General features: G+C 51.5%; 1 protein-coding gene across 2 annotated transcripts in view; it reads right to left on the reverse strand.

Annotated features, from left to right (window-relative positions):
• Positions 1-14,539: 14,539 nt before the first annotated feature.
• The window catches only part of EXOG (exo/endonuclease G), a 28,470-nt gene continuing 24,509 nt past the window's right edge, over positions 14,540-18,500 (reverse strand). For both annotated transcript variants that reach the window (XM_059390532.1, XM_059390531.1), the window contains exon 6: positions 14,540-17,314. In XM_059390532.1, coding sequence (XP_059246515.1) covers positions 16,853-17,314 — 462 coding nt within the window. In that variant the 3' untranslated portion in view covers positions 14,540-16,852. The remainder of the gene's footprint in view (positions 17,315-18,500) is intronic.

Consider the following 18,500-nt stretch of genomic DNA (forward strand, 5'->3'; position numbering starts at 1 on the left):
GCCCTGACCCTGGATGAAAACAGGGCTGACCCTGAGGCCAATTCCATGGCCATTCAGTTCCGTCTTGGACAAAAGAGCAGCCTGCAGCCACGCTGTAAATATGATCTTAGCCAGGGCCCAAAACTGCCCATCCCATGGACAGAGACAGGGTGGCTGTGCTGCTCCTCCTCCCCACCAGCAAAGGTACTCCTTGCTGAGCCTTCTCCCTGCGGTTTCCTCAGCCCAGGTGTGCTCTCTTCCAGGGACCCCTGAGACCCCTTCCTTTGCCCATCATGGGCACCCTTGAGTCCAGCCACAGCCTCTTCCTCCACGCCCTGTGACAGCCCCCCCACCCCAGGCGGCTCTCCTGTGGTGGCACACAACGGTCCCTCTCAGCCACCTGCCACCTCTGGTCCAGGAGAAGCACTCAGAGTATCTGCCCCCAGACACACATACACACACATGCTGGGGTGCGACCATGCCCAACCATAGCCTGTTTCACAGCCGCCACCAGAGCAGGGGGCCCACAGCTCCCCTCTACATCCCATGCAGTCAGGTCTCATCACCTGTCCACCTGAGCTTCCCGAGACCCAGTGAGGCCCCATCCTCCTTGTCTCCATCATGTCAAAGCTCTCCAAGAAGGACCCCGTGGACCTGGGGAAGAGCTTCGCATACCTGACATGGGCCCACACCAATGGAAAGCCACACGGGGTCCTGGAAAAAACAAGTGATAGTTCTTCCCAAAGAAACCCTCCCACAGCTCCCCTCAGCCCTCCACTTTCTTGGGCCCCTTTTTATATTCTTGATGTGACTGTGAGGTCCCAACATGCAGTACCACTTCCCTTGAAAACCATCTGCATATGAGAGACATGGGGTTTGGGACCCTGAAAGCCTTGGTGTTGGTCCCTTGGTCAAAAGTGGGGCAGAAGCAGGCCACCCTCACCTCTGTTTAAACATCTTTCCCCAACCAGACAGAGGTTTTTCAGAGGGCAGGCCATACCCCAGTGTTGTGGGCTATCAGCAACTGTTGTAAAAAATGTCAGAATTTGAAACAGCAGCATATCCTATGCAGTAAGGGTGAATGTTGTCATGTGAAACCACTGTTTCAGAGAGATATATATTTTGGGTGGGCACCCACATGAACAGAGGGAGTGATGGAAATGTGCTTCCCATCACAAGAAAGCAGCCTGAAGACTGGGTTCATGGCTGGTCTCGTCACCCTGCACGCGGGACCTAGCTCGGGAGCGGGCATGGCAGGAGCCCCGCACGTGTTGATGGAGGGAGAAAGGTCGGGCCCCCCACCCTAAGCTGGGAAGGGTCAACCTCCTCTCTGGCAAGCTCTAGGACACGATGGCTCAGTCTGGGCCCAGGCTGCGGCTTCCCCATCATTCTCGAAGCCCAGGCTTGGCATCTGGGGTTCCTGATCTCCTTATGCAGGGTCTGCCCCAGCTGCCTGAAGTGGACCTTCGCTTGGCATTGCACAGGGCAGGCTCCTCTGGAGGGAGGCCCAAGTGGGGCCACAGCTGTCATCAGGCCGCCGTAGGGTAAGGCTGGGGTCCAGGCAACGAGTGGCTCTGAGGGACGGATGCCGGCTCCTGTGTCAGAGGGAAGGCATGTGGCCCAGAGAGCTCAACCCTTGGCAGGGAGAGAAATGCTCCTGGTTGGACGTCAGCTCTCACCCTGGGGCCATGGCTTTGGCAGCCACCCTGCCCCGTGCCAATGGCTGCCCCGCCCTCGGCCCCAGCAGCCACGAGACTCGAGCCCTGGTGTCCGGAGGCTAGGAGGGCGGGAGGCATGGAGATGGAACTGGGACAGAGCCGGCACAGCAGCCGCTGGCTCAGGGAGGCCGCAGCATCGTGTCCCTGGGCAAGCACCGTGTCCCTGCAGCGGAGGCTGCTGGCACCTGGCCCTGAGTGCCCCTGGAGCAGGTTAGTGGGACCCTTTGCTGAATTCACCTGTTCCTCTCCTGTGCTTGATTCCTTCATGGCCTCTGCATTCCCTGCCCCTTTCTCATAGGCAGTCCCACCTGCCGCTCTGGGTTCCCCTGGCAGGTCAGGCATGGGGCTGTCTGACATCCTCACCTACATGGAGACACGGGCAGATTCACACACACACGTGCATACTTGCGGCGCTGTAAGCTGGGTCTCCACTCTGGGGCCAGCGGTGTGACATCAGGAAGATGCCTGAAATGCCAGGGATGAACCTTAGGCTTCCTGTCCCAACATCCCCTGGACCAGGGACCTCAGGACATTCCCAGGACAGAGATAGGCAGACAGGCCAGAGAGGGTGGCCAAGGGACTTTGTTTCAAAACTATGCTCAAAGGTGGCTGACACGGCCAAGTTCTGTCTGGGGACCCCAGGAGGACCACAGTGGCCCTGCCAGAAGCACCACTCTCTTGCAGGTGTGCCAAGTCAGCCTGAACATCAGGGGTGGGGGCTGGGCCAGTTGGAGCCCAGCACGTATAATGACCACCCTGACAAGCACTTCCTCCTATGCCAGCTCACGGGGCTGGCATCCCCGGGCAGCTGCCAGGCACCTGCTACCGGAGAGAAAATCCCCATCATCCCAGCCCTTGTGGAGAGACGAACTGGCTCAGATTCCAGAAAGACATGCAAGTGAAACAGAGCCCCCCTCCCCGGATGTGGGCTGGCCGCAGGCGGTATGTCCTGTCCTCCATCCCTGCTCCGTGCCCAGCCTCTGTGGGCAGAGCCTCGGGGAGCAGGATTTTAGGTACAGCCAGCCAGGGCTCTGAGCTTGCCTCCAGCATTTGTTCTTGGAGGAGCCGTATCTCCTGGGGGACCATCTGTCTGCCACTCACCCTCTCAGCTGTACCCCCTCTTCCCAGAAAGCCAGGCATGGGGCTGTGGGAAGGGCTGCGGGCCAGCTGAGGGCTGGGAGGGTTGACCAATATATGAGGCTGGCTTCACTGAGATAATTGGGCCTCCTGTATCCTGTATCAATCCATCACATTTATAGTCTTCTCTCCAGACAGGAGGCAATGAGGAAATGACAGAAGCCAATAAGGCTAATAAATAGAGAGTAATAGAATAACCAGTATGTACAGCCCATCCCCTTAACCCCAGAGCCAGGAGCAGGGCTAAGCCCCTCCCCTCCCTCTCTGTCTTGACTTCAGCCACAGGACGAAGTTCACAGTTGAAACCACTCCCTAGGGGGTGGGGGATGAGGCAGGGGAACAGCTGGATTTCCTGCTGCTCAGGCCAAAATCTTGGTGTCATCCCTGCCTCTTCTCTCAGTCTCTCTCTCTCTCTCTCACACACACACACACACACACACATCCAACTTCCAATCCAGTAGGAAATCCTGTTGGCTCTACCTGTAAAATATATCCCAATCCAACCACTTCTCAGCTTCCACGGCCACCCCTGGGCTGAGCACTGTCCCCTCTTGCCTGGATTCTTACAAGTGCCTCCCAGCTGGTCCCCGCTGCAGACCATCAGGGCAGCCGGTCGGACCCCATGAATGCTCAGCACAGAGGCCCCCAGGGCCCCCTTGCACTCAGACAACAGCCTGAGCCCCCCACAGCCCTGTTTTAGCCATCCCCGCTCCCTGCTGCTTCATCTCGGGCTGAGCACTCTTCACCGTGGGACCTCAGCACTGGCTGTCCTCTGCTAGTCACCCTCTTCCCCTAGAGACTAGCGCAGCTCCCCCTTTCTTCAGATTTCTTCTGTCACTTTTACATCGAAGCTGCCAAGATCATCCTATTGTCTACCCTCTGCAGCCCACTGCTTCTACACTTGAATCAGGGTTCAGCAAGGTATCATTTCCATACCACGAAATTCATTCACCTCTTTACAAACGTGGCTTGATGTGTTTGACAAATGCACAAGCAGTAGAGCCACCACCACCAACATCAATATATTAGACATTCCCATCACACCAGGGAGGTCCCCCACCCTCGCGTCTGGCAACGGCTGAGCCTTTTCCTGTGCCTGTGGATCCACTTTTTCCAGCAAGGTCATATGAAAGGAGTAATACTGTACGTAACCTGTCCCGTCTGGCCGTCGCTCAGCATAATACATTTGAGCCTCAGCTGTGCCTTAGCTGGAGTGTTAGTTTCTTGCCGCTGAATATATTGCATTACAGTTCATTGTGCGTGCAGTGGCTGATGGACATTTGGGATGCTCACAGCGTCTTGTTATCATGAATGAGGTTGCTAAGAATGTCTGTATACAGGTGCTCGTGTGGACCCATTTTTTTTTAATCTCTTGGGTAAATACCTAGAAATTGAATGTCAGGGTCCTACGATTAGTGCACATTTAACTCTACAAGTTAGCAAATGTTTCCCAACATGTCTGCTCGGTGCTCATCCCCACCAGCAAGGAGAGCTCTGGTACCTCTATCTCCATGCCAGCATTTGGAACTCTTTTTATTTTTTTCTTCAACTGTGGCCAGTGGAGTGGGTGTACCCATAATTTTAATTTGCATGTCCCTGTTAACTGATGATATCGAGCCTCTTTTCATGCGCTTATTGGCCCCTGTTCTCTTCTTTGGTGGAATGTCTGCCATTGTGGGGAAGGAGCTCTCAACCACTGCTTTATATGCTGACTTCGCCATCTGAAGGAGCAAAGAGCCCGCGCAGGGTGATCACATCTCCGTGCTCTGCGTGGGCCTGCTGTGTGGTCTGGAGTCTGGTCTCCCTTTCCCCATCGGTGAGACAGGTGTAACAGGAACGCGAAGGATGGGGTAAATTAAGACATGGGAAGAGTTTACAGCAATCCCCAGTACACAGTAAGCACTTCGTAAATGTCCAGTGTGGCGAAGACGAGTGTTGTCACTAACCCCTGGGTGACTTGCTCCTGTTGATCCCATTCCCCTCCTCACAGCCCTGTGTTTTCTTTTCTTTTCTTTTTTTTTTTTTTAGATTTTATTTATTTACTTGAGAGAGAGACAGTGAGAGAGAGCATGAACGAGGAGAAGGTCAGAGGGAGAAGCAGACTCCCCGTGGAGCTGGGAGCCTGATGCGGGACTCGATCCCGGGACTCCAGGATCATGACCTGAGCCAAAGGCAGTCGTCCAACCAACTGAGCCACCCAGGCGTCCCAGCCCTGCGTTTTCTAAGTGGTTGGCCCCACCTTCTGCAGTAACGTCCTCTGGTTTCGTGAGTTGTTCCATTTACTGACCCACCTCTCTCAGGCCCCTTCCTCCACCCAGGGGTACCCCTGACAGCCACGCAGCCCTGGGACCCTCATCGCACACACAACACTGCACCATGCCCTAGGGCCAGCTCCTCGGCCACACAGTGAGAGGGACCATGAGAAACAGGAAGGAGTCTGAAGAGTAGTTGGAAGGCAGATGACACCAGACAGGACCAAGAGAACCTGAGAGTCCGGAGAAAGTGGTGTGGCCTTGCCGGGACACCACCCATACCCCACAGTGGCTCATATGCTCCCCCTGCACCCCCGCTTCCCGCCCCTGCCCTCTCCCGAGCTCAGTACCATAGGTGGGCTGCCAGGCCTTTCTGAGCCCCACTCTGGCCCCAAGTGACCTCTGGAGGAGAACTGGGCCCCCTCCTGAGGGAGGGAGTGGGGAAGGGGAGGGAGTAGGGGGAAGGCAGCCTGCACAGGTCTGGGGCCGGAGCCAGGGCGCCATGGGGAGTGAGGAGGAGGTGGTGAGAGGACAGCCCAGCAGGCCCAGGGACTGCCTGCCAGGGTGGTGACTGGGGAAGCTGCAAGGGCTTAGGGGCTGCAAGCTGGGGGTTCTGGAGGCCAGAGCGGGGGAGGACAGGAAGCTCTACCCCCCTCCCCACACACCCACTCCCACAGCACCCCAGTCCTTCACTTCCACTAGGCAAGCTCTTCACGCTCATTGTCGCCTCAGTCGTAGGCAGTCCCACCCAGCCTCCCCAGCCACCGGCCACCGCCAAGACTGCTCTGGCCCACCCGTGCCCTCCTCTCCCCGGGGTGAGTCACCACCTCAGAGTCTCCCTCACGACACGCCTGCTGTCAGGCCCCAGCACATGTCCCCATTCCCACCCCCAATCTCATTTCTCTGCTCCCAGGTAGCAGCCGAAAATCACTCAGCCCAAGGACAGCCTCGCCAGGAAGCCCCATGCCAGCTCCACCTGGGACATGGCCAAGCCACCCCCACTTTCTCCTGTGGAGACCACCGTGTTTGTAGGATAAACAAAAACTGAGCAGCGGCCAAGGCCCTGCCAGCAAGGCCGATGCCAGTGATTCACACCAGGAGAAAGTGGCAGGAGGCCTCCGAGCCAAGGGGGTCCCCTTCCTCACTCACTCCCACTGAATGATGTCAGCCCACACAGAGGACCAGCTGGGGAAATGGTGGCATCTGTCCATCCTTCCTTCAGCAAACACGTACCACGCATCTTCCAGCTTCTGGAGTTCTAATAATGGGCAAAAGCAGACAAGGCCCCTGCCTGTGTGCAACTCACAGTCATGCTGGCAAGGCAGATGTTTACCTTAAGATCTACAAACAAGGGCTGCTTCTAGCCCCCCCAAACGGGACAGGGGATTGGGGGCAGCAGTGGGGAGCACCAAGGGCTATGAGCAAGAATGTCCAGGTGCTGGAGTCCAGGGGAATAAGGATCTCCTGAAGACACGGCATTTTTGTTTTCCTGAGACGGATGCTTCCAAGCAGAGAGAAGAGCAAAGGTGAAGGTCTTGATGTAGAAGGAAGGGGCCCACTGCAGAAGGAAAGTTGGCGCCTGGGGTTGGATCCAGGGAGCCCTTCCTGGGGAAGGATCCAACATGAGCCTGGGGCCCTGCGGGACTGTAGACTGGGTTTACTATCTGTCCTTTGTGCTGTTTAGGCAAGGACAGGGTTGCTGAATGGGTTGGATGTTGGTAAGACTCTGCCTCCTGCTCTGAGGACAAGATTTGTGGGAGACAAGAATGAACAGGGAAAATAGGTCAGGGGGCCTCTGTCAGGAGAGGTGATAGTGACTTGAACCAGAATGGGGACTGTGGAGAGTGAGAAACGTGGGAGCTATTTCGGATGCAAAATTGGAAGACTGAGCACCCAAGAGTAGGTGAGGAGGCTCCTCTGGGCTCTGGCTAGGACAGTGGGGAAGGAGCCACAAGGGGTCTCCTCGGGTCCCCTCCTAGGCTGCCACTCAGTCCTCTTCCTTCTGCCCCATTGATGGGTGATTTGTTGGGGGCTTATTGTATTTAGGAAATAATTCTAGGCCTTATCCTTCCTAATCCTGTCCTGTGTCTACCATAAGCAGCATGAGCTCAAAAAGACCACAAGTTCCTGGTACCTGCTTGAGGCAATCATGCATTGCCGGTGACAGGACAAAGTCTGCTTCTCTGGTCACTGTGAACGCACCTGTATGAACAGCCCCCTGTGCGTGAACTGCCCCACAGCACAGAGCACAAAGGTGGCCTCGGGCTGCTTTGAATTTTTCCCATTAACCAATTAAGAATTTACATGACATACCCCCTCTTGAGGGGACTTTGCCTTCAGCTTGAATTTCTTAAAAACAAAACAGTATTTGGGGTCTACCACCACATCACTGTTGAGGACACCCAGACACCTCGCGGGGTCCAGCCCAGGCTACCAGAAGACAGTACCATTCTTCAAAGTCAAGGGCAGCCTGGTGGGAGCCCCTACTTTGACTCCTCTCTAGGTGATGGTCCTGCGGATAAAAAACTCCAGGCCCCAGCCAAGAGCACCAGCAAACTCTCAGCATGGTGAAGCCTTTAGAACTCCCCACAGCCGCTTGCCTGCATGCTGAAGTCAGCCCTACCCCATGACACAGAGGCAGGCCCTTGCTGGAAACCTCAGCCACCACCCCACCACCCCGGACTTCTGTTTCTCTTGGGCCAATTTCACTGTAGAAGGCTGTGGCCCAAGGCCCTTATGGTTGCGTCCCCCACTCTACCCCAACAGATCTCCTCCTTCCCTTGCCATCTCAAGAAGTAGCAGCTGGGTATTTTCTTCCCTTCCTGAAGCTTGGGCCCCTTCTGTAAATTGATGCACTTCCTCCAGGGACCAGCTTTGCATACCAGGGATCTCAGGGAGGAGAAGACTTGGATCTAGTTTCAAAATAGTTAACTAACTCTAAGTGGGGCACCAAGGCTACCTACTCACCCTACATTTGCATGACTGAGAAAGCCAATCAAGTGGACTCCAGGCATTTTCCTTTAAACTCTAACTGTACCTGCTACCTGCAGACAGAGCAAGTAGGCTGTACGGGGCTGTTAATCTTCCCTGCAGGCCCCAGAACCTTGAGGAGGCTTATTTAAAGAGCAGATCTCCAACAGTGCTCCAACCCAACCTCAGCACAGGCTTGGGTCTAAGTGCTTTTCATGCAGGAAAAAGGAAAGTTTCCAGGTGGAAATCTTCCAAATGTGTCTTCCCCAATCACCTTGTCACCAGACTGTTCTAAGCAAAAACTTTCTCATAAATTATCTTTGCCTTAGGCTGTTCACACACAAAGGTCACATAGTTGTCTGCCTCTTATATCACACACGTAGCTGGGGAAACAGTTTCAGAGGTTCCCACAGCTGGAATCTCCAGAGGAATTCTGACCAGGAAAGGGCAGATGAGGTCATGATGAAGAGGGAAAGAAGGAAAGAGAAGGCAGACAAGACCCAGAGAGCTAGACAGGGAGAGAGGACTCTCTCCGGGTTATGTCGCCCCTTTCCCCCTTCCATCTCTAACCTGCAGCTTCCTCAGCACTCCCCCCACCATCCCATCCAATAATAATACACTGGGTCAATGAGCACACGCAGCACCCAAATCTTGGTTTATAAATACCATTCTCAATTAAAAGGAAACAGACTCCTTGGTGAGGTGGCTGATTCATTGCTAGAGGAGAGAAAATACGAGAAGAACACAGAGTATGTAGCGCCAGAAAGGAAGAGACTGCTCAAAGACTGGCAGGCACCAAGAGACATGGGAGCCAGTGTGACTGGGCCAATTGATGGAGCTTTAATGGAATGATGAAGTCAAAAACCCACCAATGGGTGAAGACCAGTGGGGAAAAGTGTCCCTCACAGTGGGAGACTGGATATTGGGAGCCTCCCCATGTGATACTCAGAGGAAGACACAGCATCACTCTTCGTGTGATCTTGCCAAAAATGATCACCTGAAACTGGCAAGAAGGCAACAACAGAACAGAATTTGAGCCACATCATTCCACAAAATAACTGGCCAAGACTTGTCAAAAATGCCAAGTTCAAGAAACACAAAGAGAGGATGAGGAATTTACCCCGATTAACATGACAGCTAAATGCAGTGGGTGACCCTGGAAGAAGAAAAAAAGAGACAAAAAGGAGATGTGATTGAGACAACTGATCCAATGTGAATATGGACTGTGAATTAGTAACAGTATTATATCAGTATTAAATTTTCTGCTTTCGATAACTGGGCTGTTGTTTTGTAAAATTCTTGTCCTTACCGATGCACACTGAACTATTTAGGGATAAAAAGGCATGGTGTCTTCAACTTACTCTCAAGTGATTCGGAAAAAAAAAAAAGGTGCGTGTGTATGTGTATATGTGATATATAGTATATATACGATACTGAACATAGAATACATTATATATACACAATGCAGAATAAGAATTATAAAATAAATGGGCCAAATATGAATAATTGGCGAATCTCCATAAAGGACATGGAGGCATTGCTTGCAATTTGAAATGCACTAAAATTTACATAATTCGTGACAGTGGCCAACAGTTACATGCTACTTACCCTGTGCTGGGCTGTTTAAACGCTTTACCTGTCTTTTTTTTTTTTTAATGATTTTATTTTTATTTATTTATTTGGCAGAGAAAGACACAGAGAGAGAGGGAACACAAGCAGGGGTAGTGAGAGAGGGAGAAGCAGGCTTCCCGCCAAGCAGGGAACCAGATGCGGGGCTCGATCCCAAGACCCTGGGATCATGACCTGAGCAGAAGGCAGACGCTTAACTGGCTGAGCCACACTGGCACCCCATCTTCCCCATCCTAGAGCTCCAGGCCCTGCGTCTCCTCCCCCAGCCCCAATGCCCACAAATGCAAAAATTAGGGGTTTCTGGCCTCGGCCTTCTGGACCCTGGCTGGGGCCTTGGAGGAGAGAAGAAGGCGGGCCCAGCTGGAGCAGTAAACCCAAAGCCAAGGTTGAGGAAGACAGCCGAAAGCTGATGGCCATGGGGACTGGAGGAGACGGGATGAGAAGACAGAGAAGGACCAGCCCTGAGGGGCAGTCTGCGAGAAGCAGGGGGTTACCAGACCCCAGCCCCACAGTCACTGCTGGGCTGGGATTGGCTGGGGGTGGCCAGCCTTCTAGGCACTTCTCCAGAAAGGACTGAGGGTAGCCTGTCCCCTACCACCCGAGGAGGCTGAGGCCTCACAGGCAAGGGCAGAGCTCCAGAGCCTGAGCCGGGCTGAGGGTCAGGAGGATGGCAGTCTGGCAGGGAAATGGGGGTGGGGGAGGAAGACACTGACGTCTGAACTCAGAAGTGGAGTGGACCCCCGCCATCCCCTCCCTGCTGAAGGGCCTGTCACAAGGCGGCCGTGGCTCACACCTGCTTATCAGGGCTGGGGTGTGGAGAGGGTGTCGGGGACGGGAGATAGGGCTGGGACAGGGCTGTCCACACCGGCCTGCTCTGCCTCCCTCATTCACACCTCCTCAGAGGCCCCTCACCCCACTTACCCGCTGTAGCCTCCAGCCTCCCTCAGCTTGCCTCAGGCAGGCAGCCCCTGTAGGCGAGGACTCCACCCTGGACAGTTAAGAGACCCAAAACAGGGAGGATCTGGCAGAGTCCCGCCCACCCCTCACTTGGCCGATAGGGAAACCAGGACTAAGGAGATGCCACTCACCTAAAATCAGATCGCGAAGTACACGCAGGAGCCAGAAGTAGGCCCTAGACCGGAGCACAGACGGGCCTGAGCCTTACCCTGGGGACCCACGAGGCAGGGCCCAGGGCCATAGTGAAGTGGGAGTGAGAGGGACATTCTTCCTGAGGAGCGCTGTGCTTCTCAAGCTTCAGCCTCATTTAGGGAGAGGGAGCGCACGTCACGCTGGCCATACTGGGCCTGGAAGCCCAGGCGCCAACACCTGTGCTGGACCGGCAGTGGATGGCAAGGGATTCAAGGCTCCCTCAGAGTTGGTGGGCAGACGGGGGTGGAGAGAAGAGGAGGGAGGACCCGGAGCGCAAAAAGCAAGAGGCCAGCTTGGGAGATGGTAGGAAAGGAAAACCTCTGTTCCCCTAGGTGGCCTGGAGCCCCAGCTGTGCTGAGGCCTCAGACGAGCTGGGGAAGCTCAGGGAAGCCAAGCCACAGCCTGCCACTATCCCCTCACTCGTAGCCTTAGAGATCATTTGGGTGGAAAGGCCCCTGGCATAACCAGAGGTGGGACAGTTCAACTCCTGCCTCAGGAGGAGCCGGAGCTAAGAGGGGAGGGGAGGAAGGGAGGTAATTCCAAGATCCTGGTTCAAGGGAGAGGAAAGTGTGGGATTCCCCGCAGCTGGAAGACCTAATTTTAGCTCTGCTTCCCCAGGACCCAGCACATGAAACCCCCTTCTCCTATCTGACAGTCACCTCCTTGCTCCCATCTTCCCAGCAGGGCAAGCTGCTTCAGACCAGACACCGGGCCCCCGCAGAGCCTGAGTAAGGGTGCCGCTGGGGAAATGCCCTGGGAACCCCAGCCTACTGGAAGCAGTGCCCAGCACGCGGCTGTTATGAGACACAGGCCCCTGCTCTGCTCTACTCACGCAGCCGGCTGGCCCCCAAGCACAGAACCTGGGCCTTGGTGGGAGACCAGTGCACCTGCCTTCCTGCCTCCTCTGAGACACCTTCCCCGCAGCTGTCCTCACTGTCCTCATCTGGTCTCACGGGTCCCTGCTGGAGAACTGACTCACAGCCATACCCTAGTGTCCAAGTTTCCCAGGCCTCTCACCAAGACAGTGCATACACTGGGACTTGAGCAGATTTGTTGGTAACTCCAAAACATTTTTTTAAAGCTTTATTTATTTGAGAGAGAGAGAGAGAGAGAGAGAGAGAGAGAAAACACAAGTAGGGGGAGGGGCAGAGGGAAAGGGAAAAGCAGACTCCCCTCTGAGCAGGGAGCCTGACAGTCGGGCTCAGTCCCAGGACCCCAAGATCATGACCTGAGCCAAAGGCAGACACTTAGCTAAGCCACCCAGGCGCCCCAAACTCCAAAACATTCTTGAGCATGAACTATTTCCAGACCCCTCTGGAGGCCCCAGAAAGGAGTCAACTCCATTATTTGTCTGCTTCTAGGAAGTTAGCGGGACCGACAGGGCCAAGATGAGCATGAATGACTGGATTACAAAGCAAATTAAAATAACTCCAACAGCTTTGTGGGGGGAGGGCAAATGTCAGAGCGAGAGCCCGAAAACCGTCCTAAGTTACGCATTCCTGGAGCTTGTTTCCTCATGTGTGAAATGGTGGGCTGAATAAGCTCTGATATGAAAGCACTTTGCAAACTGCAGAGCAGTGAGAGTTGAAAGTTTGGTAGCAGCATATCTAATGGTCTCAGGACTGGGGAGACACGATTGCTTCCACCTGGCCCAGAGCCCAACACCATATTAAGATCAGGCTCTGTCCTTCACCTCCTCAGGACATGATGACCTTCATCTGTCATTGTCTTGGTCAGTTCAGGCTGTTATAACAAAATACCACAGACTGGGTGACTTATAAACAAAAGAAATTTATTTCTCACAGTTCTGGAGGCTGGGGAGTCCAAGATCAAGGTGCCAGCAGGTTCAGTGTCTGATGAGAGCCCATCTTCTGGTTGGGCCAATCATTGTGCAGTATCCTCAAATGACAGAGGGGCAAAGGAGTCTGGGGTCTCTGAGATCTTTTATAAGGGCACTAATCTAATTCATGAGGGTGGAGCTATTCCCCTGCCAAAGGCTCTACTTCCTCATACCTTTAGGAGGGGGTTAGATTTCAAGGTATGAGTTTTGGGGCCATACATTGTCTCTGGTAGTCACTGGTAACAGGCTACACTTATTGAGGACTTAGCTTATTCAATTCTCAAACGATCCTGCCAGGCATCTTCAACCTGTTCCCATATGAGGAACCTGATTCAGGACAAGTGAGGTCCGTTGCAGGAGGCTGCAGTAGGTGGGAAGCTGGGATGGGGACCCAAGTGCACCTCTGTACATAGGGAGGTATCCAAAGTGCTGGTCCAGCCATGCTGTGCACACCCAGAGATACAGTAAGCACTCTTACTGTCCTGGGGTGACTCACAAGCAAATTGTGACAGAGACTTATTTTTGCACTGTGCAATCAATTCAGTGTTTCCCTTTTTAAAAAGAACTAGAAAAGAATTGAACTTAGAAAATATCAGAGCACATTATTGTCACATGAATCTTGTTGGGTGAGTGTGTGAAGCAGGTTGCCATATAAAATGAATTTTTTTACCAATGGGATCTTCCGTGGCTCTGTCTCATTCAATGTTTTTAACAGACATGTTGAAGGCTTGTTTATCTGATCTGCAATCTCAAAGCTGGGAGGCAGAGCTAATATGTCAGATGGCCAAATCAGGATCATCAAGAATGCAAACTCACATAAGATGGGGAGAAATCATAATGAAATGAAATCTTAACAGTAGGGCATACACATAACCCCATATTTGTGTCCCAAATATTGACTGTGTGAGTGCATGATGGGGAAGTGACTTAACAACAGACCATGGGAAAATGACCTGGAGCTGTCAGCTAGACCAAGTTCCACATGGACCAACAGGACTGTGAGAATAGTGGAGCGTCCCTACTAAGGGAGCACTCAATTCAGCACTGCCATCACTGTGTCTGATGCTTCTCCCAGATGTGGCTGCCACACCATAAAGGCCACATAACATCGTGATGGTGGCAGGTCAGAAATCCACGAATGCCCCGGGCATTAAGCATGATGCCCAGATGTCTTTATGAGGTTCCTATCTCTAAAGGACTATCAGGTGAAAGCAGGTGCCAGCCACCTCTGTGTACCTGGGATGGCCATTTAGGGCCTGTCACTGATGAGTAAGTTGCAGGGAAAGTTTCAGCTTAATGTTATGAAGCTCAATAATAAAGGAAAGTGGGTACCTGGGCACCCAAAGCAATGGAAGAAAGTTCTCCTTTGATAGTCAGGAGCTCAAAGCCCACCTTCTGAGAGGACTCCTGTCTAGGGAATGTGTGTGTCGGTGGAGTGGCAGCAAACTGGGGCTTGGTCCAGTTCCAAACCCTGGAGAGTCATCAGAATCAGCAGTGTGGCTTGTGTTAAAAAATACAGGTTTCAGGGGCACCTGGGTGGCTCAGTGGGTTAAAGCCTCTGCCTTCAGCTCAGGTCATGTTCCCAGGGTCCTGGGATTAAGCCCCGCATCGGGCTCTCTGCTCAGTGGGGAGCCTGCTTCCTCCTCTCTGCCTGCCTCTCTGCCTACTTGTGATCTCTGTCTGTCAAATAAATTAAAAAAAAAAATACAGGTTTCAGCTTCACTTCTGACCTACTGAGTCAAAATCTTCAAGGGTGGGGTTGAAGAATCTCTATATTTTTGAAGCTTACTAGGCAAACTGCTCTAGATTAGCAGAGACTAGACATGACGAGATACAAGACACAAACCATGGCTGAGGCCTGGATATTTAAAAAAAAAGTTTAAGATTTTGGGGGGAAATCTAGGCAAACTTGTAAGACTTTGTTCATTAAATGATACTGAATTCTTGACAAATTTCTTAGATAACAGTATTCTGACAATACAGGGGAATGTCTTTATTCTTAGATGATACAGATCAAAGTATTAAAGAATAAAGTGTGTCTACTACTTCTTTAAAAAAATCAATGAATTACTTTTAAATGGCTCAAGAACAGAAATGAAATGGGACAAAATATTGAGGGGAGAGGACATTCTTAACTCTACCTTCAACTTGCCTGGAAAGACATTTTTCAAAATAAAGTTGGGAAAAATTAAGCTAGCTAGGCCCCTCTGACGAGCCAAACATGAGGCTCACTGGACAACACAGCCTCTACTGTTTCAACTGGCCTGAGAGCCTGGAGTCTGAGGTCCAAAACTGCCTGCACCCTCTGTGGCTTACACAGCTAGAGGTTCTCTGTTGGACAGTGTCACAGCTGACTCTTGAGTCCTCCATGTGGCACTAGGCCACAGTGACCCCTAGAGGTACTCTGCACACAGGAGCACACCAGCCCCTAGGTTATAATGCCATGTCCAGGAACACTAAGAGAAGTCCATCCACACATCCCCACTGCACACCCCAGATTACACAGGGCCCACATCAAAGATCGGTTCATGCACCTGACCTGCACTAATGACCGACAAGTCAGTTCCTGGAGGAGAGGCTGGACTGGAAAAGGCAGCCCCGGACCCCCTGACGGATAACCTCCGTGAATGACATCCAGGAAGGCAGGCGGGAATGAGGTGGGGAGCAGTGGCAGGAATGAGCAGGAGTGCCACAGCAGATGTGAGGCCCCCCTGACCAGTTCCAGCAGAATGAACGGAAAGACCAAGCAGGATGATGGAGTGTGCCCAGAAGACATAAGGGCACACAGGTGCAGCCATGAAGGACTGAGCAGGGATAGCTTCAGGGATGTGCTGCTGATGTGAGCGACAGCGACATGTTCACAGGAATGAGGCAGGGTCATTAAGAGAGTGGGGGCTGCTCTAGGCTGAGCCTAGCCCCGCAGGGGTGTTCCTTCAAGATCACACTATGCCTCCCCTCCGGGTGTTTCTAAGGCCTGACAGAGGGGCAGAGTTTTTCAGCTGTTTGTCAGTTGTTTGAAGGTCACAGTGCAAGATAGCAATGCTGGCCTGCAGTAACAGGCTGGGACACCTGTCCTACTTTAGCCGCATATGACACTGGTCAAATGTTCTCAATCCAGAGACCAAAGAGCCTGGAATCTCAAATAAAGATGTGACTGGGGGCAGGGAGATCGGGGAATAACCCTCACCTGCAGTTGGGCTTCTGGCAGCAGAGCCCATGAAGATGGCTGCAGCCTTCCCCTTGGCCAAGATACTCCCTGAGCAACACTGGACGGAAAACAGAATCCCAGGCTTTGTTTCTTCCCAAAGAGCTACGTACAGAGTGTTCAAGTCAGAGAACATTCAAGACATTTTGGCTCAATGGCAGACAAGAAACCAAACCCCTCTTAGCAAGTGGGCCCAAAATCACCAAACCCATGTGTATACATTTCTAAGTCAAAACCTCTGTGTCTGGATTACTTCAGTCTGTCATGCTGTCTTTCTTCTTGGCCCCACATGCCTACCTCTGTGGGTTACTTCTTTGGAAAGGTGAACCTTGGACAAAATACTTAAGCTTAATTTCCTTACGTGTAAAATGAGGACAGTGGTATTTACCTCAGAGAGTTGCTATAAGATAATCCATGTAAAGCACTGAGCTTAATATACAGAACACACTAGGTGAGCAGAAAATGTCACTGAGGGCTTCTACAGGGCAGAAATGGAGGACCAGCAGGTCTGTCAGAGGAGCAAGAAATGAATACATAACACAGTAATACATGTGGATAGGACAGCCACAGAGGATATCTAAAAGCCATCTCCAAGACCAACTCAGGTCCTAGAGAAAGAAAACATATAACACTGGGCTCCAAGACAGCTGAGGAGATACATCAAAGATAATGCATGATTCAGTGGCACGAAAACAAAATGCCTTCAGGTGCGAACATCCAAAGAGAGACAAAAACAGCATTGTCCTGTGGTCAGAGTCCTCTGTGAACCTGACACAAGATCGGCATCCAATCTGTAGATCTTACAGTTTCCTTAATAATTAGTTCCTGTGTTAAATAAAAAACTGACAGAATTTTTTAGATCTTTCATCTTTTGGGGAGAAATTTAGTCTGAAGTTTAGGATTTCATCATTTCTACAAAGTAAAGCCACTAAAACACATGAGCCTGAAGAGGACACATCTTCGGAGAAAAAGACTAAGATTGCTTTCCCTCCAGGATTCCTGACTGCTCCTTAGCTTTGAGTTCTTCTAGTTTCTTCTTATAGCAATTCATGAAGTAATCATCTGGTTCAATCCCTGCATTCTTCAAATTTTCCATGACCTTTTCCAGTCTGAAGACTGATCGGGCTCCCTCAACTTTTCTTGTGCTCAGGTACAGAGTGAACTCCTGGAAATCCAGGAGCTTACAGGTGTCCACAGAGCAGATATTCCTGATACCACTAGTTCTATCCAAACGAGGGAAAAACACCAGTCCTGATAACTTCTCCAGGTCCTGAAGACTCACTTGGAATTCACTTAACTGGGGTTGGAAGCCAATGGCTTCATTGGGAACCACGAAGGCCCCTAGTGCCAGCGGTTCAGTAGACATTGGGCTTCTGCGAGCCAGGATCACCTTATAAAGGTGCGAGGGAACAGCCACATTATCCTCACCAATCACCTAAAAACAAAGCAGCTGTGTTAGCAATGCTAACTGATGCTGGCACTTCCCAAATTTCTCCTAAAAAGATTTTCAACACATTTCTGTAAAGACCATTTGTAAATTACCCCACCAATGAATTTAAATTCAACTGTCAAAAGTAATAATAAACCAAAATACAGATTCACAGAGAAGATGAGAATCTAACAGGTAGATTCTGATTACAATCTTTAAAATAATGCCACCCCAGGGGCGCCTGGGTGCCTCAGTGGGTTAAAGCCTCTGCCTTTGGCTCAGGTCATGATCCCAGGGTCCTGGGATTGAGCCCCGCATCAGGCTCTCTGCTCAGCTGGGAGCCTGCTTCCTCCTCTCTCTGTTTCTGCCTGCCTCTCTGCCTACTTGTCTGTCAAATAAATAAATAAAATCTTCAAAATAATGCCACCCCAAAGAGTAGAGGTCACATCCTCTGCTCTGACTGTAAGACAAAGGGCAAAAGAATGCCCAAAAGAACAGGCAAGAAAAGCTGTTTCATCACATAATCAGAACTTCTGGTGATCTCAACATTCAAAGGTCAAAACTCCCAGCTTGAGATATAAAAATATGGCCTTAGTTTATCAAATTCGCTAGGGAGCTAAACAAATAGCTCTCAGAAAAGCAGCCAGACACACTACATCGGTATCACTAGCTCCAGTTTCGCCTAGACTGGCTCATTTTAAATTAAATTAAGTAAATGTAAATGTTGCTTGCTCAAGAGTTTTGCACACTCTTGGGCCTATTATCAAAAATAGAACTTCTGAATGTGCCCTCAAACCAAACACTTTGGAAAGATATCCAGACAACAGAGAAGCCAGGGTCAGGCCTGCAAACAACTTGCTTGCCTATGTAGGTTGGCTCTAATGATGAAATAACATTATTATGGAACCTTTTCAAATTTCCTTCCAATTGGCTTAAAAGCCATATCTGTTTTCTGAAAAAAGAAAACTGAATATCCATTTCCTTAATGGTCTCCAATAAAATGATACAATCCAACTACAATAAGCATATGTACTACTACCCCTCCCAGGCCCTTCCTCGGTCTGCATGGGCATTCACTCCTGATCAAACCTGACTGCTGCCAGAGGCTGTGATGGGAGCCCAGATAAGGCAGAGGGATGAGAGCTATAAGGATTCTTTCCTGCTTTTTTCCAGCTTCTACCTACATGGCACA

Source organism: Mustela nigripes, chromosome 2 (assembly GCF_022355385.1).
Source record: "Mustela nigripes isolate SB6536 chromosome 2, MUSNIG.SB6536, whole genome shotgun sequence".
Classification (NCBI taxonomy): Eukaryota; Metazoa; Chordata; class Mammalia; order Carnivora; family Mustelidae; genus Mustela; species Mustela nigripes.